Source organism: Juglans microcarpa x Juglans regia, chromosome 5D, assembly GCF_004785595.1.
Source record: "Juglans microcarpa x Juglans regia isolate MS1-56 chromosome 5D, Jm3101_v1.0, whole genome shotgun sequence".
In the NCBI taxonomy this organism is placed as follows: Eukaryota; Viridiplantae; Streptophyta; class Magnoliopsida; order Fagales; family Juglandaceae; genus Juglans; species Juglans microcarpa x Juglans regia.
This window is the reverse complement of record NC_054602.1, coordinates 4,152,680-4,176,689: the sequence shown is the minus strand read 5'-3', so window position 1 is coordinate 4,176,689 and position 24,010 is coordinate 4,152,680. Positions and strand designations below refer to the sequence as shown.

The 24,010-nt window shown below is 32.1% G+C and overlaps 2 protein-coding genes and 1 long non-coding RNA gene across 4 annotated transcripts; 2 read left to right on the top strand and 1 right to left on the bottom strand.

The window, feature by feature from the left end:
- Positions 1-5,841: 5,841 nt before the first annotated feature.
- On the bottom strand, positions 5,842-23,654 carry LOC121265152. The gene is made up of 3 exons (XR_005940622.1): positions 23,414-23,654; positions 19,135-19,137; positions 5,842-5,855 (listed from the first exon to the last, which is right to left on the bottom strand). It is a non-coding gene; the product is annotated as an uncharacterized LOC121265152 (long non-coding RNA).
- Positions 12,914-14,973, top strand: LOC121265151 (two-component response regulator ARR9). Its single transcript, XM_041168649.1, has 5 exons — positions 12,914-13,464; positions 13,609-13,712; positions 13,826-13,903; positions 14,305-14,375; positions 14,491-14,973. Exons 1-5 carry the CDS (start codon positions 13,362-13,364, stop codon positions 14,807-14,809), a joined length of 675 nt encoding a protein of 224 aa, XP_041024583.1. The 5' UTR covers positions 12,914-13,361; the 3' UTR covers positions 14,810-14,973.
- Positions 18,502-23,122, top strand: LOC121265148. 2 transcript variants are annotated; one of them, XM_041168647.1, is made up of 8 exons: positions 18,502-18,616; positions 18,873-19,109; positions 19,498-19,603; positions 19,979-20,161; positions 21,591-22,079; positions 22,516-22,599; positions 22,677-22,744; positions 22,877-23,122. In XM_041168647.1, the coding sequence occupies exons 2-7, from the start codon at positions 19,062-19,064 to the stop codon at positions 22,739-22,741; spliced, it is 975 nt and encodes a 324-aa protein (XP_041024581.1). In that variant the 5' UTR covers positions 18,502-18,616; positions 18,873-19,061; the 3' UTR covers positions 22,742-22,744; positions 22,877-23,122. The 2 variants fall into 2 exon arrangements, with proteins under 2 accessions (XP_041024581.1, XP_041024579.1); XM_041168645.1 differs by having other exon boundaries at positions 22,677-22,788.
- Positions 23,655-24,010: the final 356 nt, after the last annotated feature.

Genomic DNA, 24,010 nt, shown 5'->3' with positions numbered 1-24,010 from the left:
AATACATTACACAATAATGTTATAAAATGAGGATATTTTTGTAAAACTATTTTACTTTTATAAGATATTTTATAAAAATATCCCTCATTTAAAACATAATTGTGTAAGGTATTGTAAAAAATGTTGTGTGTAAATCATTTTTCCTTTTAAAATGATTGGAGTGATCCAAAATTATTTAGGGAGCTAGTTATTTGAGGTGAATGCAATCATTAATGAAGTATTTGAGACATTAAGCCTCCGTTTAGGTAGTGAAAATGTTTCGTCTTGTCTTATTTTATTATTACAACTTTTTAAAATTTATACATAAAATATAATAAACAATTCAACTTTTTCAAATTTAAAAACAATAATAATATTAAAAAATAATATTCTAACAATATTTTATTCAACTTTTAATTTTTATCTAAAATCATATTATTTCATCTCACTATTCAAACTACATCAAACCCCGTTTGAATAGTAAAAGTTTTTTATCTCATTATTACAACTTTCATAAATTTTTACACAAATTATAATAAATAATTTAATTTTTTAAAATTTTAAAAGAATAATAATATTAAAAAATAACATTATAATAATATTTTATTCAACTTTTAATTTTAATCTAAAACCATCTCATCTCATGATCCAAACCACACAATGAATTGTAGGTTTGGTCCCTTTACCTACAAACTCTTGTGCCATTTTCCTCTACGTTCACTTAACATAACACGTGATTTATGTTTGGTCGTGAGATCATTTCAAATGATTTTTTAAGTTTTAGGCCTCGTATGATTATGTAATTCAGATAAGATGTTATGTTTTATTAACAGTTAAATAAAATATTATTATAATATTATTTTTATTTTGAGATTTAAAAAAATTAAATTATTTATTATATTTTATGTGATAATATAAAACAATTGAAATAATTATATAAAATACAATGAGATAATTTGATTTTACCTAACCAAACAAACCCTTTAATAATCGGAGAAGACGATAAAATTGGTGTGGTTTGCGTGCGAGGACGGAGTAACAATGGGGAATTAGAAAGACAGGAGTAGGTAAGTGTCTCTCAAGTTAATGGGCCTCACAGAAGTTGTCATTAATCACAGCCCACGCTATGGCCCGATTAACCCAATGCAAAGCTCCATTTACGAAACTCTGGGATTAATGGGTCTACTTGGGCTCTATTAAGAAGCCCCATTCGCCAGATTCACGGGCCAACCCTGTTTCATTTGAATCCAGGCTCAAATTAATATATACATGTGATTTCCAAAGCAGGAATAGATATTGGAGACGCAAGGTTAGGAAATTGGATTAATGGCTCATGGAATTTCCAAGGGACACCAATACAAGCCTGATGCCCCAAGAAACAGTGCCTTTGGTTTCAACTTTCCAACGTATCCATCAAATCACCAATTCCAATAACTATATAAAAGTGCATGAGCTGAGTGAGGAATATATAAAAAATAAATTAAATAAATGGGGCATCAACATGAACTAAGTTCCATACATAAACTCCTAATCTACCTCTGCGTCTTAACCAATGCCATTTATTAAGACATTCAGAAATGGGGAATCCCTACAAGGCTAGGCTGGAAACGTGATTTCTTTTGATTTTGTTCTATTTTGGGAGACGTTTGGAAGTACGGGTGGGGGATTAAATAATTTCAATTTCTTGTTTTGCTTTCTCACATGAACTCTCGAGAAAACAAAATTCCTTGTTCCAAAGTCCAACCCAAATCCATATACTTCACTGGATTAATCATTCGAATAAAAAAAAAAATCATTCAAAATATGACTAGATTTGACAAGCTTTGACATAAAACAAGGAATTTTCCGTTACCATCTGTTTGGATAGTGAAAATATTTCATTTTATCTCATCATTATATATTTTTTTAAATTATCACATAAAATATAATAAACAATTTAATTTTTTCAAATTTTAAAATAATAATAATATTTTATTAACTAATATTTTATTCAATTTTTAACTTCTATTTAAAATCATCTTATATAATTTCATTATCCAAATCTCACCTTACAAAATCGACAAAAAAAAAAAAAAAAGGCACATAATTTAAACTAGTCGTTAAATTGGTGGTTATAATTATGTGAAGAAGTAAAAGTGAAAGAGGGTTGGTTAGAGGTCCAAATCTGCACCAAATTGAAAGAAAGATAAGCATAACGTCGGTTGGTTTTTGTTTTTGGGTGAGACATGCTTAAGGATTTTGTTTTGTTTTTATGGTGGAGTTATAAGAAATGAAGTAATGAACAGGTGAACCCCACAAGACTCCTTTGTTTTTTCCTTGTTCTTTTATTAGAACTTAAAAGCAGGCCTGACCCAGTGACCCACAATGCCCGGCAAGAATCATGATCTTGAAAAACTCCAAACGTGTGAAGGATCCTTGGTCTTCAATGCCAAATCTTTCGTTGAAGTAAGAGACTACAGAGTGCTGGGACCATTCCTCCCCTTAAATCAGCCATAATTACTGCAATTTCCTGCTTCAAGATCATCGATACTTTCCCACACCCACAACATTGTAGTTTTTTTTTTTTTTTTTTTTACACTAACCGTTTGATGTTAGACTTTTGATAAAATATTATTATTTTTTTTGTACATGTCAAAGAACTCAACAAGCTCATTTCAAAAAATGTACTAGTGTCACGTAAGTTACTTATAAAAAAATAGACCCATTATAGAAAAGTGTTAAAATTTTACTTTTTCTTGACGGACCTATATTATTATTATTACAAAAAGTTTATACAAGATTTATATATTTGAGATTTATATCTAACATTACTTATTATTTAAATTTATTGTTTATACAAATAAGATGAGATGAAAATTGAATAAAATATAAATTCTTAATATATATTTTATTTTAAATTTTGAAAAAGTTAAATTGTTTGTTGTATTTTGTATAAGAATTTTAAAAAATTATAATAATTAAATGAGATTAGATGAAATGATTTGTAAAACTCATAAAAATAATTTTTTAGAAAAATATTTATCTCAGAAAAATTATTTTAAAAGATACTTTTAAGTTTCTTGAAGAACTTGTTTAAAAAAGAAAAAAAAAAAGTTTCTTGAAGAACTGTGAAGTGGTGATTCACATTCACAGTCCACGGTGCCTCAACGGATCGAGACCTCGAAAAATGTAGATTTTGTGCTCGTTTTACCATGAACTTTAGAGCTTAAGCAAAATAATTGGATGATCAACTCTAATCCCAAAACAGTAACCTTTTTACCACTTTTTTTTTTTTTTGTTAAAAGTATGCATTGTTTTATAAAGTTGACAACATCGGCAAAAGGAGTATTGTGGTTTGTACAATGAATTATTCTATTTCACTTTCCTTTTGTGTATTTTATACATTTTTTCTGTGCATTATACATTTAATAGTTCATCAAAGATGACACTAAATCATAAATCATGTATGGCGGCATTTTCCTCCAAGTAGTATAATCTCAAAATCAACATTCTACTTTATTTTTATTTTTTATAGGAACATCTTACTTTATTTAAACAGAAGTACAAGTGCTTCTCTTAAGAAGGCTACTTGTGGGGAGCAGTTGAATAGATAAAGATTCTTTCTTCCATAATCTTTTTGATAGGACATATTCGGTTTTAAATTTATAATCAAGACTCAGTTTGATATATAATTTCGTTTTTTCGCAGCAAAAAAGTCAAATTAAAATTAAATATGGAGTTGAATTTTTTTCATTGGTCCCAATTATCGATCACTGTATCAGGACCGCATTTGGCTTTGATATTAATTGTAGAGCACAAAGTATAAAACAAAAGCTCCAAAAAATCTAGATAATAACACTATTGATCATGTACCATGAAAAAGACCCACCACTTCTACAGTTCTACTCGTTATTTTAAGAAAAATATTTTAGCTACAAAGTATTTTTACAAAAATAAGTCTACAAATTGATATGACTTGATATGGTACATTAGATTATGATTATGAAATTATTTTTATTATAAAATAGATATAATGTATCAGATGAAATAATATCAGTTTACGATCAATTTGCTTTTGTATAATTTCTTTACATCTATAGTATATAAAAAGTTGTTTATTACTAAAACTCATAAAACCATATCATGGTATAAATTTCAAATGATTCTTAATTTATGCTTTTCTTGCAAGTTAGGGTACGTACACATATTATATTGCTTATTTCCCTACTTGGTAAGATAGCGGGGTTGTTTCGGCTCAAACGAATATTATTTATAGATCTCGTTACTTAAAGACTAAAGAGTACTGTGCATGATTTCTCCATGATAACCACCCAAGATCGATTGATCTGGTTTTAGGAGTACTGCAATATTATAAAACTTGATCAAATCTTTTAAATTAATTATTGTGTAGATTCCAAAAGCATATATATGATCTCAAAGTACAACCATATCTCTTAAAATTAATTATATCCTCTCTGGTGGGTTCATTGCATCAGGCAAATAAGCTGACTCATTCCGCCATTAAAAACCATAATATAATTGGTTGCACCTGCTCGATCGATCAGTAACAAACAATATTAGGTCTAACCTGGCTTCTCCGTTAATTCTCAGTTTGCTTAATTTTCTTATTTCTTTCCCTTTCCCGGCAGCATGATTGTTCATGTGGCCGCTAATATATCAGTTTAATGCAGTTGATCTATCTGTTCAAGAGATAAAGATCATGTGTCTTTGTCTGATCATCATGAGAATAGGGTTTATTTTGAATATATAGAGATAGGTTTTGTTAACCTGGCATGCACATCTCGTTCATGTACACAAATTGTTCGATCATCCAATAATTATGAGTACATGATCCACCATATCTAGTCACATGATGTTAAAAGTTCTTGAGCAGTAGGCCGTCAAGTTTGTCATCTTGTTGATTATTTATTAGAGATGGATTATTATTTATTTATTTATTTATTATTGGAAGCCGGATAATCCCCTAGTTGGCCAGTCTCCATTGAAGTAGGCCGGGTACCTTAATTTAGTTTGATCTCAAACTCAATTCAATTTATTATTATAATTTTTTTAAATTTCAACACAAAATATAATAAATAATTCAATTTTTTCAAATATTAAAATAATAATAATATTAAAAAATAATATTTTAATAATATTTTATCATCTCAACTCAACTCAATTTAACATCTAAACGTAATCTTTATCATCTAAACTCAACTCAACTCAATTTAACATCTAAACATACTAACGTTTCAAATTTTATCATCCCAAACTCAGTTCAAGTACCGATCATTATCAGCAGTACCTTAACGTTCCAAATATTAATCTTTAAGGTGAATAAAAAAAAAGTGTTTTGATATATATTATATACAACTATTATCAAAGACAAAATAGTAAAAAAATAAAAATAAAAATAAAAATGATAATGATGGTGAGTACTTCCCACTTAATTTGTAATATAATGTACGTGGGTATCTAAAATCAAATCAAAGAGGGGTAGCTTGATCGGAAACAAAATAGAGAGAGAACATGAAGACCAGGGACGTCGGGGGACCATGAAGTAGTAAAAAATTAAAAGCCAAGACCCCGCGGGGGGAGGGGTATCGAGGTCGAGAGATCAGGGACCATACTATATATGCGCGCAGCATGCGAAAAGCCCATTAATGCTAATCAGTATTATCCTACCTCTCAAATTTCCATATGACAAGCCATGTGATGACGAAATATATATATATATATATATATTTATATATATATATGCCCCTTTCAACTTTTCCCTAACCTTCTTCCCATTTCGTTATTATTGCAAACCCATCGGCCACTATGTACATATCCTGCCCTTTTGTTCCTTTTTTACTTTTTAGTATTCTCGGTGATTGATCTGCCATTGGATCCTGTGAGCAATGCTAAAGCCAATCATCTTCCAAAAAAAAGATAAGTCTTTTTCTAGTTTGTGACAGCACTCTTTTCTGATACGAAAATTCTAAAGAAATTAAGCAATAGATATCCAAGAAAAAAAAAAAAAAGAAAAAAAAAAAAACACCTGGACCGACATGCTAGCATCTGTAGACAAGGATTACAATAACATATACTTCCTATAAAAATAAATTTATAAACTAATTTGATTTCATATATATAATACTTTATATCTATTTAATTTATAATAAAAATAAATTTACAATAAAACATATTACATCAAATCAGTTTATAAATTTATTTTTATAAAGTCACTTTATAATTAAAGTATTTTTTAAAATGATAACCATCGATTCCTTTAAGAAATTGCCTTCTACTTTCTTGCTTATAATTTGGAGTATTCGTGCATTGCCAATAAGACTGTAAGAGAAAATCGCACGTACATAATACGCAAAAGAAAAAAAAAAAAAAAAAAAAAAAAAAAAAAAAAAAAAAAAAAACCTTCTAGGTGCTTCCTAGGTAGCAGCTTGTTGTACATGTAATTTGGGTAACCTACGACGACTACGTACACTAAAATGGATGGATGTAAACGACATTGGCTTAGGTCATAAAATGGCAGGAATGGATGACATTAGGTTTAAAATCTCAAAAAATGGTTTTTTTTTTTATTTTTTTATTGATACCAAGTGTCGGAATAACATCCCAATTAATTATGGGAGTGCATAGGCTCTCGGTTATGAGAAGTTTTTCACAAGTACACATCGAATATTCAAGAAAAAAATCTTTTAATCCGATGATCCATAAAAATTATTTACATTCAAGGGATTTTAAACATTTGATTTGGAGGGAGCATATCACCAAATCTAAAATTTTTACCACTTAGCCAACCCTAGAAGAAGAATTAACGTTTAAAAAGAATACAAATTAATTTTTAAGAAGAAGAAAAAAAAACAATAAGAATTAATGAAAGAAAAAACGATAAGATCCCGAGAAGGATATAACATAAGTGCAAGATCAGGATATGATGAAACGTGAGAGGGGAACATGTAAAGGTACTTCCTATTAAGTGGACAACGTCTGGAGTACAGTTAGAATCTCTTAACTATATATTGCAAGGTGATATAACGTTGTCCATGATTGATCATGCTGGAACAATTTGCCTATAAAGCTGTCCATCCAATCCATCCATTTTAACTTTCCTATATATTATGATCCATCCCTTCACCCAACAACTTGCAGCAGCCTTGGTACTGTGCATGTCACATTCATTGCAAATTTTAAATTGTTTTAGCCGAATAATAGATAATTAATTAATTTTATATCAACATGCAAAGCTTTTGAATTTTGATTGTATCTTACTATGGTACTGCTGAATTGAAAGCTAATTTTAAGATTATCCACTCGAACAATTTCGGGACGTCTGCGCCAAAAAAGCTGTTTAGTTTATTAATTAAGATCGGTCCACATAACGAGCATTAGATTGAACTTTATGCAACATGAGATCGACACACGAAAAAAAAAAAAAAAATTACATAAAAAGTGTGACAGCTAGCGTACGTACTTAATCAATGGGGCATGCAGCTCGATCAGTCAATAAAACTTCGGATTAATAACAGTATTAATGGGGCTGTACATGTAGCAAAAATGTGATGTGAAAATAATAATAATAAAATACAGTAAAGCTTTGATGGGGGCTAAGCATTATCCATCAACCATCATAAGTTGCAATATTGGGCTTACATGGTCCCGCAAAATAATCTTACATAATCTGAGCAATTGTGTGGATTATGTGTGACAGGTTGTACCATGTATTATTAGTGTGTCAGGGACTGATAGACGAACAACTAGACTAGTCATGTTAAAATGGTGGACAATGTGCTGATACACTCCTAGAACCGGGCCCTCTTTCTTTTTATTTTTTCCTATTTTTGTTTTAAATATATAATTTTTGTACAATTTTAAAAAATAGATTTTATCATAAAAAATTAATGAATTTATTCTCTTTAACAAATCTCTATTTTTTTTCTTTTTTTTTTTAAATATATGCAAGACTTTCATATTTTAAATTTAAAAAATGTTATATATTAACTATTATTTACTCATTCACGTGATCCATACTTATATTTTATGAAGTTTCTCGTAATAATTTGAATGACTTGTGTAAGAGAAATCGTTGAAACACGATTCTGTTAAAAAAAAAATATATATATATATATATCTGTTTTATTTAATTTAATTATTTCAGTGGGGTCATGGCAACCCGATCGAGGGGGAAAGAAAAAGAGAAAAACATTGAAGATTTAGGCAATATTGGCCCACTTAAATGTGCGTCGTCACTTTATCAAACCCCGCATGTGGTACGTTTTCTTCATTTCGTGTGTACGAGTCTATCTTCTTATAATTTAAATGCATCCATTAGTAGATATATTACAAGATATGAGAGACGATTATGAAGATCTGCTCATGATTAAGGATATTTGACATTGGAGACGCATGCACACGAAAACAATATTAATGTGTTTGGCATTATACTTCTAGAGGGTCAATTTTCAGCTTGACCCTTTTGAGTTTTGATGATTCTTGCGAAGAAACTTCACACCATTAAAAGACAAAAAAAGAATCGAATTCGTATCTGGGTTTAGTTAAACTTTGTCCATCAATCTTCAGTTTATCAGACTTTTCCTACCCGTTGTTTGAACAGCAAGTCAAATTTAACAAGTTTTTTTTGGAAAATTTGCCCAACCTTTTTTTTTTTTTTTTTTCAGAAAAATAAAAATAATAATAACGCAGGACAATCTTTTACCAAAAGGTGATGGGGAAAAGTAATGGTCCCTGCACAGCTACGGCCGGAATGATGAACATGACGGAACCGACGAATTATGTGTCCGCCAGTTTATTTTATTTAGAGTAATATTAGATACAAATCTCAAATAGATAAATTTTATACAAATTTTTTATAAAATAATAGATCTCCCTAATAAATAATAGTTTTTTTTATACTTTTTTAAAATGAAATTCACTTTTTTATAAAAGTTTATATAAAACTTATCTATTTGAGATTTGTACAAATTATTTCTCTTTTACCTAAAACCATTTCACCGTTTAGATCTAATTTTGCGGTCAAACCGCGTTGTCTCCACAAATTATATATGCAATATTTATAATCTTAAAATCAGTTATGGCTGGGTTTTGTTGCAAGATTTATTTGAATTCAGTCTAATTTTAAACTGAATTTAATATCTAAATACTCAATTTTCAAATTATTAAACTCATCTCAATTCAAAACTTTCTTATAGGTAGGACCTGTAACATTTTTCAACTTTCTATAAAAAGTACTAAATTCGTATTAATATCCAAACACACTTTAAACTTAATTTAGATGGATCCCACATAATTCATTCCACTACTCAACTTACTGCTATTCATAAAGAATTGAATTCAACTCAACATCCAAACGCAGTCTGTTTTCTCTTAAAACAAAAAAGATTAATGTAAATTTACATTAGAAATTTATATTTTTAATGATAGATTACACTTTTTTTATAAAATAAAGATACGAATTATACATTCTAAAATTGTATTTAACATTACTTAATTTTTAGAGTGTCTTGCATTAGATCACTTATATTTTTCGGTTTTCGTTGCCGTATAATTAGATACCGTTTTGATAGTGAGTTAAGATGAGATGAATTAAAATAAAAGTTAAAAGTTAAAATAAATATTATTATAATATTAATTTTTAATATTATTATTATTTTGATATTTGTAAAAGTTAAATTATTTATTATATTTTATGTAAAAATTTAAAAAAATTATAATGATAAGATGTGATAAGATGAGACAAAACAATTTCACTATCCAAACTGACTTTATAATCATTGTTCACTGACTTTATAATCATTGTTCACCTTATTATTTTATTCAGAAATCATGTACTTTGAATTTTAACATGTATTAAAAAGAAGAAAAAATAGACAAATATTTTTTTTGGTTTCTGTTTGTTGCGATGATTCATGTCCGCCCACAGTAATGGCTCTTTAACATCAATATAATATTGGCATTTGTCGGAAAAAAACAAATATATGTATATAGTAGTGGTGAAACCTGAAGTGAATTAAAGTCAATATCGGTTTCGTTTTGCTTTCTTAATTACATCACATGCAATATAAATCACAACACTTCGAATCTAATAATTTCAATCTAGAAGAAGTTTGCTTTAAATTAAAGTTTAACAGGAAAAATTAAAAATTTAAAAGTTCCTCTTCAAGCCAAACAGCCATCATCCGTCACTGTGGCATATAGGGCCCTCTTTTTTTTTTTTTCTTTTCAAAGAGTGATCATGATGGAAAAATTTAGAAAGATAAAAGGGTTACTTCATTCTTAAAGATGTAATTCGCATTAAATTAATAAATTGAGTTATTCTATTCAACAGCTATACAATCTACACCACATACTTACTGATATGGATATTTATATTTTATCTTTTTATTTTATATTTTTATAGATGTGTGATGTAAGACTACTGAGTATTTCAAAATGTAGTTCATGCAAGAAAAACTCTTGGCACGCACTTGCTATTAGTTTCAGTTGCAAGCTGCATATATTTATGTTATTATGAGGGAGCAAAAGGTTCAGAAAATTAATTTAAAAAAAAGCTAAACCTTTTGTTTGGATGATTAACTCGTCTCAACTCATCATTCTAATTTTTTCAAATTCTAACACAAAATATAATAAACAATTCAACTTTTTCAAATCTAAAAATAATAATAATATTAAAAAATTATATTATAATAATATTTTATTATCTCCACTTAACTTAACTCAACTCACTTCAATATCTAAACGCAGTCTAAAAGTCTTATATTGATGAAAAGAAAACTTTAATACAATTCATTAATTGTCAATACTATATAATAATTACAAGTCCATCAACAAATACGACATTGTATCGGAAATAATAAGCATTGGTGGGAACCTGAGGACATTCGGTGCCTACCTTCTCAACGTTCACCTTCTCAACAATTATTTCGGCCATTTTGCTATTTTACAAATACAACATTTACTTGGTTTATTAGCATTTTAGTTATATTTTAGCAGGCCAACAATGCAGAAATGATAATGAATCACATTCAAAATGATCCCACCAAATGAGTGTAATCTAATTACATTTTAAATAATAATAATAAGATAAATATTTTAGCTATAAAGAGATTCTATAAAAATAAATTTACAAATTAACTTGGCTTAATGTGGTTGTTAGATCTCTACTTTATATATAAAAAAATAGTTTTATAATTTAACGTGTCATATTAAATCATGAAAATGTGTAGATTTATTTTTATGTAATATTTTTATGACTATAATATTTTTCAAAAAACAGAACTACATAGTATTATAGCTTGGATGATATATACTGATAATAAGATGAGGGTATTTTGTTAAGAATATAATATAAATAATTAAATTTATATCTTTCCGTCATCTTAAGATTTTGGGATAAGTGACGATTTCACATGATATCAGAGCACATGTATTGAGCTTTTGAACACTGACTCTACATTTTACCCTGTTTAATTAAATATTTAACATGTATGATCATCCATTGAAGGGAAGTCTAGCTCACGCGTGAGAGAAAATGTTAACAATATACTATAAATAATTAAATTTACATCTTCCCATCCGTTGAAGTTTTTGGGATATGTGGTAATTTCACATATTTTATATTACGTTTTACTAAATTTGTTATATTTAAGGATAATGCTTGTCCTCCAGCTAGTTTCCGCTGACATGTTTTTGTTTTTTATTTCGTGATTAAGGAAATATTTTTTAATGATGCTGTGGATTTAAAAAAATATTTAAAAGTATTAAAAAATACATGTAACAAAAAAAAAAAACAAAACAAAGCACACTAAAATAACTAGCGGGAACTAGTAGCGGCTGTAGTACTGCCATAAAAATTAAAGAAAATGATACTCTCACCATTGATTCTTAGAGTTCGGTATTATCGCTGAAATTTTTTATTTTTCTTTTTACTTAATGATTAATGAAATATTTTTTAATAATATTGTGTTTTTTTTTTATTTTTTTTAAAAAATATTTAAAGTGTAATAATAAAAAAAAGATAACAAAAAAGAAAGTAGGCCAATTATGCTTAATGGTGGAGCGGTGGACGTAGCACTGCCCTACATTTAAAGATGCAATTTATAGATTTGGTGAAGTGAAAGATATATAGGCAATAAATGGATGTTTGGTAATAATTCTTATCTTATCTTATATCATTTTATTTTATTTTTAAACATCATTAACATACAAATACTTTCAAATTAATCATTATAATTTTTCAAAATTTTCAAATAAAAAACAAAAAATAATTCAATGTTTTCAAGTTTTAAAATAAAAATTATATTATAACAATATTTTACTTTTATAATATTTTTTATTCAAAATTTTTTCTCTCATTTTTTAAAATTTAAAAAATACTTAATTCAAATCTTATTATTATTTATAAATTATTTTATTATTATTTTGAACTTTTTTTATATAGATCTCATTTCCGAAGCCGCCCTTATTTTCTTAAAATTTAAAATAAAATGAAAGATGGATGGGCATACAATGGGTTAATGGACCGGGTTAGATTTTATTGGCAGATTTGCAGATAGTTCAGATGCATGAATGTATGGTATGGATGATGGGGGGAATGGTTACATTAAAGAAAGAAGGATGGATGGATAGTATGGGTATGGAGATGGGATGGGGATGGGCATGGGAAGCAAATCTTTAAAAGGGAATCAAAGAGAAATTGCCTTCTCTTTGGCAAATGGCACCAGTCTCGCCCACCTGCTCAAGATACGGTAAGCGCCACATGATTTCACACCCCAAAGGGAAAAAGGCACCTCTGCTGACCTCACCTGTATCTCATTGGGGATTTTTCTGGGTCCCACTCGCTTCCTCCTTCTCTTACCCACCTCCCCCACGTCTCTCTCACTTCCTCGCCCCCAACCCTTTCTCCTTTTGCTTTGATACAACCAAAAAAAAAAAGTTCTTTTTTTTCCTGTCTATGTTTTAGTATAAATAAAGCCCACCTCCCATCAACTTAAAAAATACTCGCAAGGATTTTTTTTTGTTCTTTCTATATTCTTTTATTATTTGTTGTCTTATTATTTCTTTCTTCTTTAATAAATCGCTTGTTTTGCTTGCTTGACTTGTAATTCAAAATCAAGTTGGCAATTTTGAAAGATTTGGGATGAAATCTGGTCGGATCTTGCTTTGTGGGACGTAGATTTTGGTGGGTCTTTATTTCAATACAAAGCTCTCTTCTTCATTTCTCCTCCTCCTCCTCACGAATCCGACTACCAAAGGAGAAAGTAACAGAGAGACAAAACAGTTCCCAGTTCCTGCAAATCCTCCTGCTTCTTAACAGCTTCCACAATACTCTCTTCTGCTCCTGTGGCTTTGGCTTTGATCTTGGGTCTTTAATTGGTGCAATGGGCATGTCTACCGAGTCGCAGTTTCATGTTTTGGCTGTTGATGACAGCATCATAGATAGAAAGCTGATTGAGAGGCTCCTCAAGACCTCATCATATCAAGGTACTTTCTAGGTGGCCAAACATTGACAGCAGCTTCTCAAGAGTTCTGAGAAAAATAATTGTCCTCGTGGATTGTTGCTTCTTTGTTTGTGTTTTGCTTTTTATTTCTGGTTTCGATTCTTACAAACACCTTTTTTAATGACAGTTACTACGGTTGATTCTGGTACCAAGGCTCTAGAATTTCTGGGTTTGCATGAAGATGACGAAAGCAACCCAGAAACACCTTCTGTTTCCCCAAACAATCATCAGGTATGATTCGTTTCAGTCCTCTCTCGGTGTATTAGGTTCCCTTTCCTGCTACGTTCCTATCGTTTCCTTCACTCCTGGGATTCTGAATTTCTTTGGTTTTTGTGTATTTCCAGGAAGTGGAAGTGAATCTTATTATTACGGACTACTGTATGCCTGGCATGACAGGCTATGATTTGCTCAGGAAAATCAAGGTATGCTTTTTGTTACTATTGTTTTGTATTCTTTCTCATTCATCTAATATTCCCCCCTTTTTCTCAATCTTCCCCATTGAGATCATTTTATCTTTCTTGAAACACCAGTCATTGTCCAAACTTTCCAAATTGAAATTCTGCATTCCAAATTTATATGCTTTTGAAAGTTCCCATCTGGGTCCTTGTGTCAGCACTTGCTGAAAGAAAATCTCTTGGCATATTTTCCCACCTGCTTTTCACCCAGACTAATCTGTTCATGATATTCCAAAGATTTCTTGCTTTCTCATGGGTCTTTGTCATGTCATCTGTTTTAGAGACATACATTTCAACTCCTCTGTGCATACTTTTCCGCAAGCACATACAAACCCAATAAACTTATTGGATTTGCTCTCGTTTGACAGGAGTCTTCATCCCTGAGAGACATACCAGTGGTGATTATGTCATCCGAGAATGTGCCTTCAAGGATCAGCAGGTAATAGGAGAAAAAATGAAGATAATTGGATTCCTTTTTTTTGGGATTTGGAAAGTTGGTATCTTTGGAAATCGATTCCTGAATTCAACTAATTAACGTGTATGATTGGTAACAGATGCTTGGAAGAAGGAGCAGAAGAATTTTTCTTGAAGCCAGTTCGACTATCAGATGTGAATAGGCTTAGGCCTCATATGATGAAAACAAAGTTGAAGGATCCCAAACAAGAGAATGAAGAAAACAAAGAAGAATCGGGAAAGCCAGAGTCTCGATCACAAGAAGAAAAAGAAGAGCAGCAACAACATCACCAGCAGCAGCAACTCCACCACCTCCCGCAACAACAACATTCCAACAGTAACAAGAGGAAGGCCTTGGAAGAAGGGCTTTCTCCCGATAGAACAAGACCCAGATACAATGGCCTCACCACTGTGGTCTGATAATTAATCATGGAAAATAATCTCCCCTTTGATCTGAACATATGTAATTTGTGTTTTTTTAAATCTAAATTTTACGCTGGGTAATACAGACCCCAATAGAAGTGTGTAGACTGTAGAGAGGGTTGTTTCATGTATACCTTTTACATGGAAATATTTTGTTCCAATTTTGTTTTGCTAATTTTAAACTAAAAGGAAAAAAAAAAAAGGATTAAAAATAACTCGCCATCTCAAAATTTGAGAAGTTTGGAGCTTTTGGTTTGGTTTTGTTTTGTTGTTGTTGTTGTTTTTTTTTTTTTTTTTTTTTTTTTTTTTTTTTATTTTTTATTATTATTTTTTTTTTATACATTTGGGGAGGGGTTTTGAACCCAACACCTCCCTTTTGGAGGCTGTGGGACTATGTCAACCAAGCTACGGTTCTTTAGAGCTTTTAGTGCCATATATTTGATTGCATTTTTGTTGGGTACGAGCCGAACGCCATTTCAATTAAAAAATCCAATCCAGATTAGATGTCATGCATAATTTTGCTCCAAGAAGCCAACTCTCTCATCCATTCCTACCTTCTGCGGAGACAACAAGACATGCGTCAATTGGCATGGAATTAGGCACGTTTTCTGTTGCATCAAGCTTTCCCGCCTCTCAATGGATTTGGGTACATTCTGCACTTTGCTGTTCTCTGTCTCTTATGTCCGAATTCTGTCCCCCACATTGAATTGACTCATTCAACCAGAAGCTCGTGTATATCTTTCAGTTTACGGAGAGATCAAGAAAGCATAATCTCTGCTCAAGTTTCCTGAATTTTGTCCTCACTGAGTTGACTCATTCAAAACCCAATATTGATTTCAAACGTGAGCTACATAGCCTACACGTAAAAAATGCTCTTAATTTGGTGTGCATGCACACAAGGGACTTTATACGTTTGCACGAACTGCTCTTCATTGAACAGTTCCCCAAACACGGAACTGTTCAAACTTAGAAAGATCAAAGAAGAAACTAAAGATGGCCAAATCAATCTTTAACAGTTACGGGACTCCTAAAAAGAGTGGTTGCCACTTTCTACTGGGCCTGATACTAAAGAGTTTGTTACGGACCCAATCTCAATGTATGGCCCATTTAGACTACTCTTGTTCTATTTCATTGTTTTGAAAAGGCCAATGAATTGGAATCTCTCGGCGCAAAAACCTGCAAGGCCCATCATCTCTCCCTAAACTGAAAGATGTCACATGATCAGCTTCTGTAATGGCCTGATCTGTGTCAGTAGTAATGGTGGTCGTAATCTTACAGTTTATTTTGTGAAGAAATAGCATTGGGGAACTTGAAATGCTGAACGATGCTAGCTAGCTTCGATGACCTCGTATTAAATGGATTAAATTCCAAAAACAATGACAAGAAGATTGTAAGAGGCCTTCGTTGGTGGAGAATGAACGTTACACATCTTGAGGTTGAGGATTACACGTTGAGCATTAATAGGTGGAGAAGGGTTGTACTTGCTGGAGTCATTCAGAAGTACTTCAGCCAGTCGACATTTTCATGGAGCATTGTCTTGACATGGATGGGTTGCAGCCTTTGAATGTTAATGATGAGAGATTTCACCACCTTTTTGCTTGTTCCTGATAAATCATGAGACTCTTCATATGACCAAACATCCTGTTCACATCGTTCGATCAATCCGAAGTTCACATTAATTGTGCAACTACAAGATCAGAAATCACTCTGTACAGATTTCACCACCTTTTTGCTTGTTATTACCTCAAGATCAGATTCTTCACGTGGTAATAACACAACTTGTTTAATTAGTTCAAGGCTAGCTCAAGAACACCAAAGTACAGCAAGCATTGCAGTATTCTTGAAACTCATTAATGGTGTTAAATATTTATGGTGTGATTTGACTGTGGGACATGATGGGCCTTGTTATTTTATTCAAATTACGTACGTACTTTTGCTATTTTCGTTTCCTAGTGCTGTTGACATTGAAGTAATGCTTCGATCATGTACGTAGAAGACTACTTTTATGAAGTCAAAAAGGAAGTTATTTAAAGCAGCTGTATGCATGGCTAGTATTTATTAATTTGTTGTTTTGCACATGCTGGAAGGAAGAACCGGCATTAGTATCAAGCTTTAATTTACAGTGAGCAATTTCAACGTGCCGGCCTGGACACGATAATATGGATCTCAAGCCAAAAAAGTCGAATATACAGTGAGCAAGACGGAAGAACAAACAACCCAGCTGCCATCTTAACCAAGCTAGAGTCTAGACTAGAATGAGGGGTGGAAGTGACATACCATGCGCCTTTCGACGGAGATAATTAGAGACAACGACCCGAAAAGTCCCCCTAATCCAATTAAAAGCTTGACTATACCATGCTCATGAAGAATATCAGACTACTCCTTCACTATCAAAATAGAAAGAGTATGGTCAAGATCCCGGATCAATTGACAACACATTTATTCTTTATTAAGAAAACTAAGGATTAAATCCCCTTCCCTTTATAAAAAAAATAAAAAAAAATAGATTGAATATGGGGCCTACCAAATTATTATTTTTTCTGTATAAGTATATTAATCGTGTTACTATATATCTATGTTTTGATAAATTTTATATATTTGGACGAACTTTTTAATTTATAATGCCAGCTTTTTCATACTAAATAATATTATATATTTATATGAATTTATTACTAATAATAATAAAAAAAAACTGCTACTGTGTTGCTCCATATATAGTTGTAAGGCTCACTTTGTCCTATATATTAATGTGTCATCGCTGTTTGGTGCGATGTGGCTTATTAAAAAAATAAAAAATATATATTTAAAATAAAATAACATTAGAAAACGTAAAAAAAATATTGAAATTCTAAATCCTCTCTATATTTTTTTATGTTTATATTTATATTTTTTATAATAAATCAAGTGACACCACAAAATAAAATGAGTTATATAACTGGAAAGGGCTGAGTAACATTACTTTAAGAAAAATAAAAATACTACTATGTTGTCTTAGGGCTTGTTTATTTTCAGATATGAGATGAGATGAGATGATATAAGTTGAGATTAAAGTTAAAAAGTTGAATAAAATATTATTAAAATATATTTTTTAATATTATTTTTGTTTTGAGATTTAAAAAAGTTGAATTGTTTATTTTATTTTGTATTGAAAATTGAAAAAGTTGTAATAATTAGATGAAATAAGATGAGATACGATGAGATATTTTCTGAAAACAAACGAGGCCTATTATAATACTCGGTTTTCCTCATTAATGTGTCATCACCGTAGTGTTATATGACTTATTAAAAAAATAAAAAAATATTTAAAATAAAATGATGGTTGAAAATATAAAAAAAATATTATTCAAATTCTATATTCTCCTTTATTTTTTATATTTATATTTATATTTTTTTAATAAATCACACAATATACCGAAAAGGGGCACAATAGGATTACTCTTAAGCCGCCACAACCGCAATAAGTTGGCTAGAAAATTTGACAGAGAGGCATTTGACCAAGAATTGACCGTAACGAACCAGTAATTTGAATCAATCATTATCATTATTGTTATTAATTATAAATATAATCGCGGATCCGGATGGTAACGATGATGATTGCCAAAGCACCTGATCTGATCTCTCTTAACTGTGGACCCCGCACTCCACACGTGTCACTATTCCACGCAACATCTTTTATACTGCTAAAAAGTTGATCAAAACTTTCCACCATATATAAACCCGTAAACAAAATAAAAAGGCAAGCGGTGCTTCGTCACCTTCCCATTCCTCTCTCTCTCAAACATAATCGAATCTACTCCGATTCCGGTAAGATCGATCAATTCCCCGAATTGCTCCAAGAATCTCAGTTTTTGTTCTTATAGTACCTATTTTTCTTGGTGCGTTTATCTAAATTCGTATTTTCCAATCGTTTTATCTCTAAAATCTGTGGGTTTTGGTGGCTTGATGAAACCCTTGAATTTATGTCACTTTCTAGTTTTTGTCGTGTAATTTTGTTGTGATCTTGTCCGTGATATTGAGATTCTTGTTTTTTTTTTGTTTCTTTTGTATCTTTACGGATTAGGTTACATGATTATTCCGTGTGTATGATGATGATTTCGAAAAGCTGAAGTGGAGGAGCATCAGCGTGCAAAATAAGCTCTCAATAAGTTCACAGGATTATTTTCTGTAGCATTAGGACTTCTTATTATTATTGTTGTTCGTAGTGTTCTTACGCGAGCGTTGTTTTAGTACGGTGGAGCTCCCTCGAAACATGTCGAGCGGACCCGTTAGAAGGGTCTCGCGGCAAGATATACAGCTGGTAAGTATTCTGCTTTAATTCTAACATTCTTGATTTTATATGTTTTTATTTCCCGAAAGATTTAAGTAGTAAAGCAATCATATCGGTATATATATTCGTCTTTAATTGCTCCTTTGAATTCTGATGATTTGCTTGTCAATTCCATCCTTAAGCATGTGCCTTGCATAATTCATTTTGATGAAGCTAGTTTGATAGAGATTCTTCTATCACTTTGGAGGAGGAAAATAGTAGTGTACCTTGAACACAATCTTCACTTCGTTTTTCTTTTATTTCTTTTATGTGTGTAAGATACAAGAAGTTCCTTCCATCATTTTTGGTCCGTATTTATGTTATAAAAATACTCAGCTATTTTGATATTTTCTTTGGGGATATATATGCCTATTTTCAGGTGCAAAATCTTATAGAACGATGCCTTCAGCTATACATGAACCAGAGGGAAGTTGTGGAAACACTATTGGATCAAGCAAAGATAGAGCCTGGTTTTACCGAACTCGGTAACCCTTTCTTTCATATTCATTGCTCAATTAATCAAGCTGTATATATCTCATTTAATTATGCTATAGTTTTACCAAATAAGTTTGACTTGTGAACTTGAAAACAATGTTGTATCTAAAAAGAACCTTTTGCCTGCGCTCTGTCGGGAGTTATGTACTTCTGGAAGCTTACAACTCATGTCTTTTATATATAGAAACCAGTTGTACTAGTGATCCATGTATCAATGAGGGGAAATAATGCATTTTTAACATCAGATAATTAATTTCAGAAATCTGAAAGCAATTTTCCAACATTGAATACCACTTATGTTAAGAGTCATACATTTTCGTCGTGTCCTTCCCTTTGCAAAGATGAAATTTTTGCTTGCCTTTCAGTTTGGCAGAAGCTTGAAGAAGAAAATCGAGAATTCTTCAGGGCTTATTATCTTAGATTGATGGTGAAGAACCAAATAGCTGAATTCAACAGGTTGCTTGAGCAACAGGTGCAGTTAATGCGTCAGATGCACCCAACTGGAGTTGCTTCGATGGCGACTTCTAATGGATCTCATATTTCACCTTGTAAGACCATAGTTACATTCAGTACTTGTGATAATCCATATTTTGTAGATGCCCCTTTTTCTCTGTGGGCGTACTTATTGTTTGGTAGTGTACATAGCTTTTAGTTTTTGTATGTTGCAGTTTTCTGTTGACGGTTTGTGAGCAGTGTTGATCTTGTTCTTTTTCTTATTTATCCTCTAGTGCAATCCAAAGCCTTTTTGTTGCCTCATTGAAGAACCTCAAAACACATGCATTGCCTGGAACCTCGGACCCCAAATTAAGACCAGAAATACCTTTTGGCTTTTTCCTGGAATTTCAGGCTGATGTCCTTGGTGGATATGTTTTCTTGTCCTTGGACAAGTACAATTTTCTCTGTAACTTATTATTGTACTTTTCCCATCAATCTAGTTTTGAGGTCATGGGGCACATTAAGAAATAGGATTTCTTAACTGCAAATTTCTATGTCAATATTTCTTTTTGTAGGGTTGATCTATTGTTTACTTGTGTACCAGAATTGCACCTAACTTTTAGCTCTTTAATAAGTTTTCTTAGTAATAATAATAGAGTTGTGTAAGTTATCATATTTGTAACTGGTCCACAAATCTTCCTATTCAAATGAATTGCTAGGCTTCTAGTTGAGTTGAAAATTTGTGAAGGGAATAGTTGAGTTGAAAATTTGTGAAGGGAAAGGTGAAGATTGCTGGCTATGGTAGTGAAAAATGCTGCACTTTCATATGAATATATTTGTTTGGCAGTAGCATTCTGGTGCTATTTATGCCTCCCTTCCCAACATAATCAAATAGTTTTTCCCCCAAAGGTGAACATTTCATAATGCCAGACTTATACTGTTGCTAATGGCTTGTCCAAAAGCAGGACTAATTGTTGGCAGTATAGATGCCACAACATCCTGTCCGGACAGTATCCTATTAAGAGTTTAAAAAGGTGGTAATAATACTGCACTGGTTTTCTTATTTAATGAGTGGTTGTTCAGGAGAAAAGAAGATAACAAAAGTAAAAGCTACGGCTTTTCAATTGATGATGTGTACTTGCACAAACTGAACAACTTTTTTTCAGTTGATAATTTGTAAAGAACAGGCAGAAAGCTGTTGGTTAAGGTGATGAGAAAAGTGACAATTGCATGTGATGTAAGTAAAGACATGAAGCCAAGTTCACGTAATGGGGCATGTGCCCTTTCTTTTTGGGGGTGGGTGCGGGGAGGCAGATGGGAGCTAACATCATTTGGCCTTCTCCTTGTAACACAAGGTTAAATTTGTTGAAACTTTCCATTCTGTAATCTGGGATGGATTTACAGGATGGCCTGTGTTTGTAAGCTCTCCTGTAAAATGTTTTCCAGGAAAGATCATGGTAGTAGTTTGTTTCAAGTTACGTAAGTGTTGTAGGTTGTTAAACTTCCATCAGATTGGAAATTAATAGTTACTTTGTTTGATAGTGCACACGAACTCAAGTGGCTATGCCCCTGAGCATACAGTACCAGCTGTGAAGTCAGAGAACATCCACCACCCTATTGGTTCCTGTTTATCTAATGCATTTACTAATGGAGGATCACTATTGCACCCAAGTATGCATGCTGCCATTCAAATGTCTTCTCATTCTAGTAGGATTGATGTCCCACCAAATATGCTATCAGCACAGAGCTTAAATGTGGGTATGATTCAAGGAATAAATGGGGGGATGATCAAATCAGAAACAGGATATTCAGGCAGTTCCCCTTACATGTTTGATTCAGATGGAAATGCCCCAGAAGTGCGTCCAACAATTGGGGATGCATCTGTTGCTTCTTTCACCAGCGTAGAGTCCAACTCACAACCCCTGCCTGAATCAGTTCTGGATGCAGACACCAGTTCTTTTGGACTTCTACTCCAGATTCCTCGAATTTTCAGTCTCTCAGACTTGACAGAGGACTTTTCTCAGAGTTCTGGTCTTCTCTCTCTCTCTCTCTCTCTCTCTCTCTATATATATATATATATATATATATATATATACACATATACATATATATATATATATATTATATTGGCTCAAGATTGCTGTTCCAGTCAATGAGGCGGCTGGAACTCGGCCAATTATGGTGGAGTAAAATTAAATGGTTAATAAAATCATCTGAAGGAATCAACAATTAGCCAAAAACATAAAATTAAAATGCTGGGTGGAAGCTGATTGGGTAACGAGTTCAGTCGATGATGTCAATTCATAGTCAGCCATTACCTGTGTCCATGATTTTTTAACGTAGCTTTAATTAAGTTGCATGGGGGTTCTTGTTTAGTAGTAGAACATGTGTGCATGTGCCTCTGTAGTTTAATCGTATAAAAAACATTTTATTTATAGTATTGATGTTATAGATCTAAAAATGTCAGATATTTTGGAGAGTTACCCTCGCTCACCCTACCTGGGAACAGATTCTGAAAACTTCCTTGATTCTCGCGAAAGAGGAGAACAAGGTTAGATTGTTGCCACATATTTCATGTTTGAATCATTTTGAAAAGATGGAAACGGATAATGGTTTGTTGGCCTTCAGGTGACAATAGAAGGTTGGACACTATATCAGAAGGCTTGAGCTATGAAGACTTTGGGAGTGAATAGTGGGTAAGCTGCTGCTGCCTTTTTAGGAAAAAGAAAATATTTTTGAGGTACTTGGATGTTTTCAAAGCATATTGGTATTTTCTCAAATGTAAATGACTTGTCAACTCTCTATGACGATGCGGTTTGTTTCTTCAGGTCTAACAGCAATCTCAAGGAAAGAAGCGTTTGTACATATCATTTTATAACTGGAGCAACCAGATTTTAAACTCCTCGAAGGCATTGATTGGTGTGTAGAAGTTCATGCTACTTTTTTTTTTTATCGTGTATTGATAAAAGATTCGACACTCTGTGTGCTTTTTCAGTTTAGTTTTCTAGGAAAAGACCTCTCTCCCCCAGAAGGGGAAAAATTAAAAAGAATAAACGTAAATGGGCTTTTGGTGAGGATGAGAATTTGTGGTGGTGATCTTACGGCAGTCTCTGTCGAATACTGGTACTTCAGCCGTATGTGATGTCGATGTGGTACGTATGGAGGAATTAAACAATGCTTTTCCATAGAATGAGAGGTTGTAAACGTTGACAAAGATATTTTTTGAAGCAACTGAAGATCAAAAACTCCTTCCAAGAAAGAACGATGTGGACCTTGCAAGAAAGGACAGCCTGCTTTGGGCCACAGAAGAAAAATTAGATATATTCTAATCAAGCCATTCAAAATTGTACGCTCCACAATTGGACCATTCCTAGGCACTTTTAACCATATTATCTATCTGTATGTAAATAATTTGAAGCCGTTTCAGGTTACTGCGGGCGCCTACTGAGGTCCAGTTCTAAGCGCGTGGTCTAAATCAGCAATTAAATCATTCACATCCTCGATCCCCACTGATATTCTGACCAGATCTTCTGTCAACCCTCTGGCCTCACGTACTGCAGCAGGAATGCTTGCGTGGGACATGAAGCAGGGCATGCTTATGAGGGACACCAATGTAAAACACAAACACTCACAAAACCATCTTCTAATAAACCCCACAGTTGGTCATATGACATTAGTTTATGGGTAAAAAGTAAACCCAACAATGATTTCCACCCAAAAGTGTTCCTCTGCAATATATTTTCTTGATGAGTTTACAACCAGATATCTTGCAAAGTTATTAAGCAGAAATTGGATTTGGGACCCATATCGCTTGGGAGAGATGTTCTTATGATTTATAATGATATCAAGGAGCTCCAATTATAATATTGACTGATACGTTTGGATCATGGGCTCAGATGTTGCTTGGTCTTTTTTAGACTGTTACATTATGTATCACTTGTTAACCCATCTCAAGCTACTTC

What these genes read in the sequence shown, in the direction of transcription:
- LOC121265151 (XM_041168649.1), top strand. Translation starts at nt 13,362, where the DNA reads ATGGGCATGTCTACCGAGTCGCAGTTTCATGTTTTGGCTGTTGATGAC. An exon ending in TTTCCCCAAACAATCATCAG is followed by an intron (nt 13,713 to 13,825) that starts GTATGATTCGTT and finishes GTGTATTTCCAG; the next exon opens with GAAGTGGAAGTGAATCTTAT. An exon ending in ATTTGCTCAGGAAAATCAAG is followed by an intron (nt 13,904 to 14,304) that starts GTATGCTTTTTG and finishes CTCGTTTGACAG; the next exon opens with GAGTCTTCATCCCTGAGAGA.
- LOC121265148 (XM_041168647.1), top strand. Translation starts at nt 19,062, where the DNA reads ATGTCGAGCGGACCCGTTAGAAGGGTCTCGCGGCAAGATATACAGCTG. An exon ending in CGCGGCAAGATATACAGCTG is followed by an intron (nt 19,110 to 19,497) that starts GTAAGTATTCTG and finishes GCCTATTTTCAG; the next exon opens with GTGCAAAATCTTATAGAACG. An exon ending in TCGCGAAAGAGGAGAACAAG is followed by an intron (nt 22,600 to 22,676) that starts GTTAGATTGTTG and finishes GTTGGCCTTCAG; the next exon opens with GTGACAATAGAAGGTTGGAC.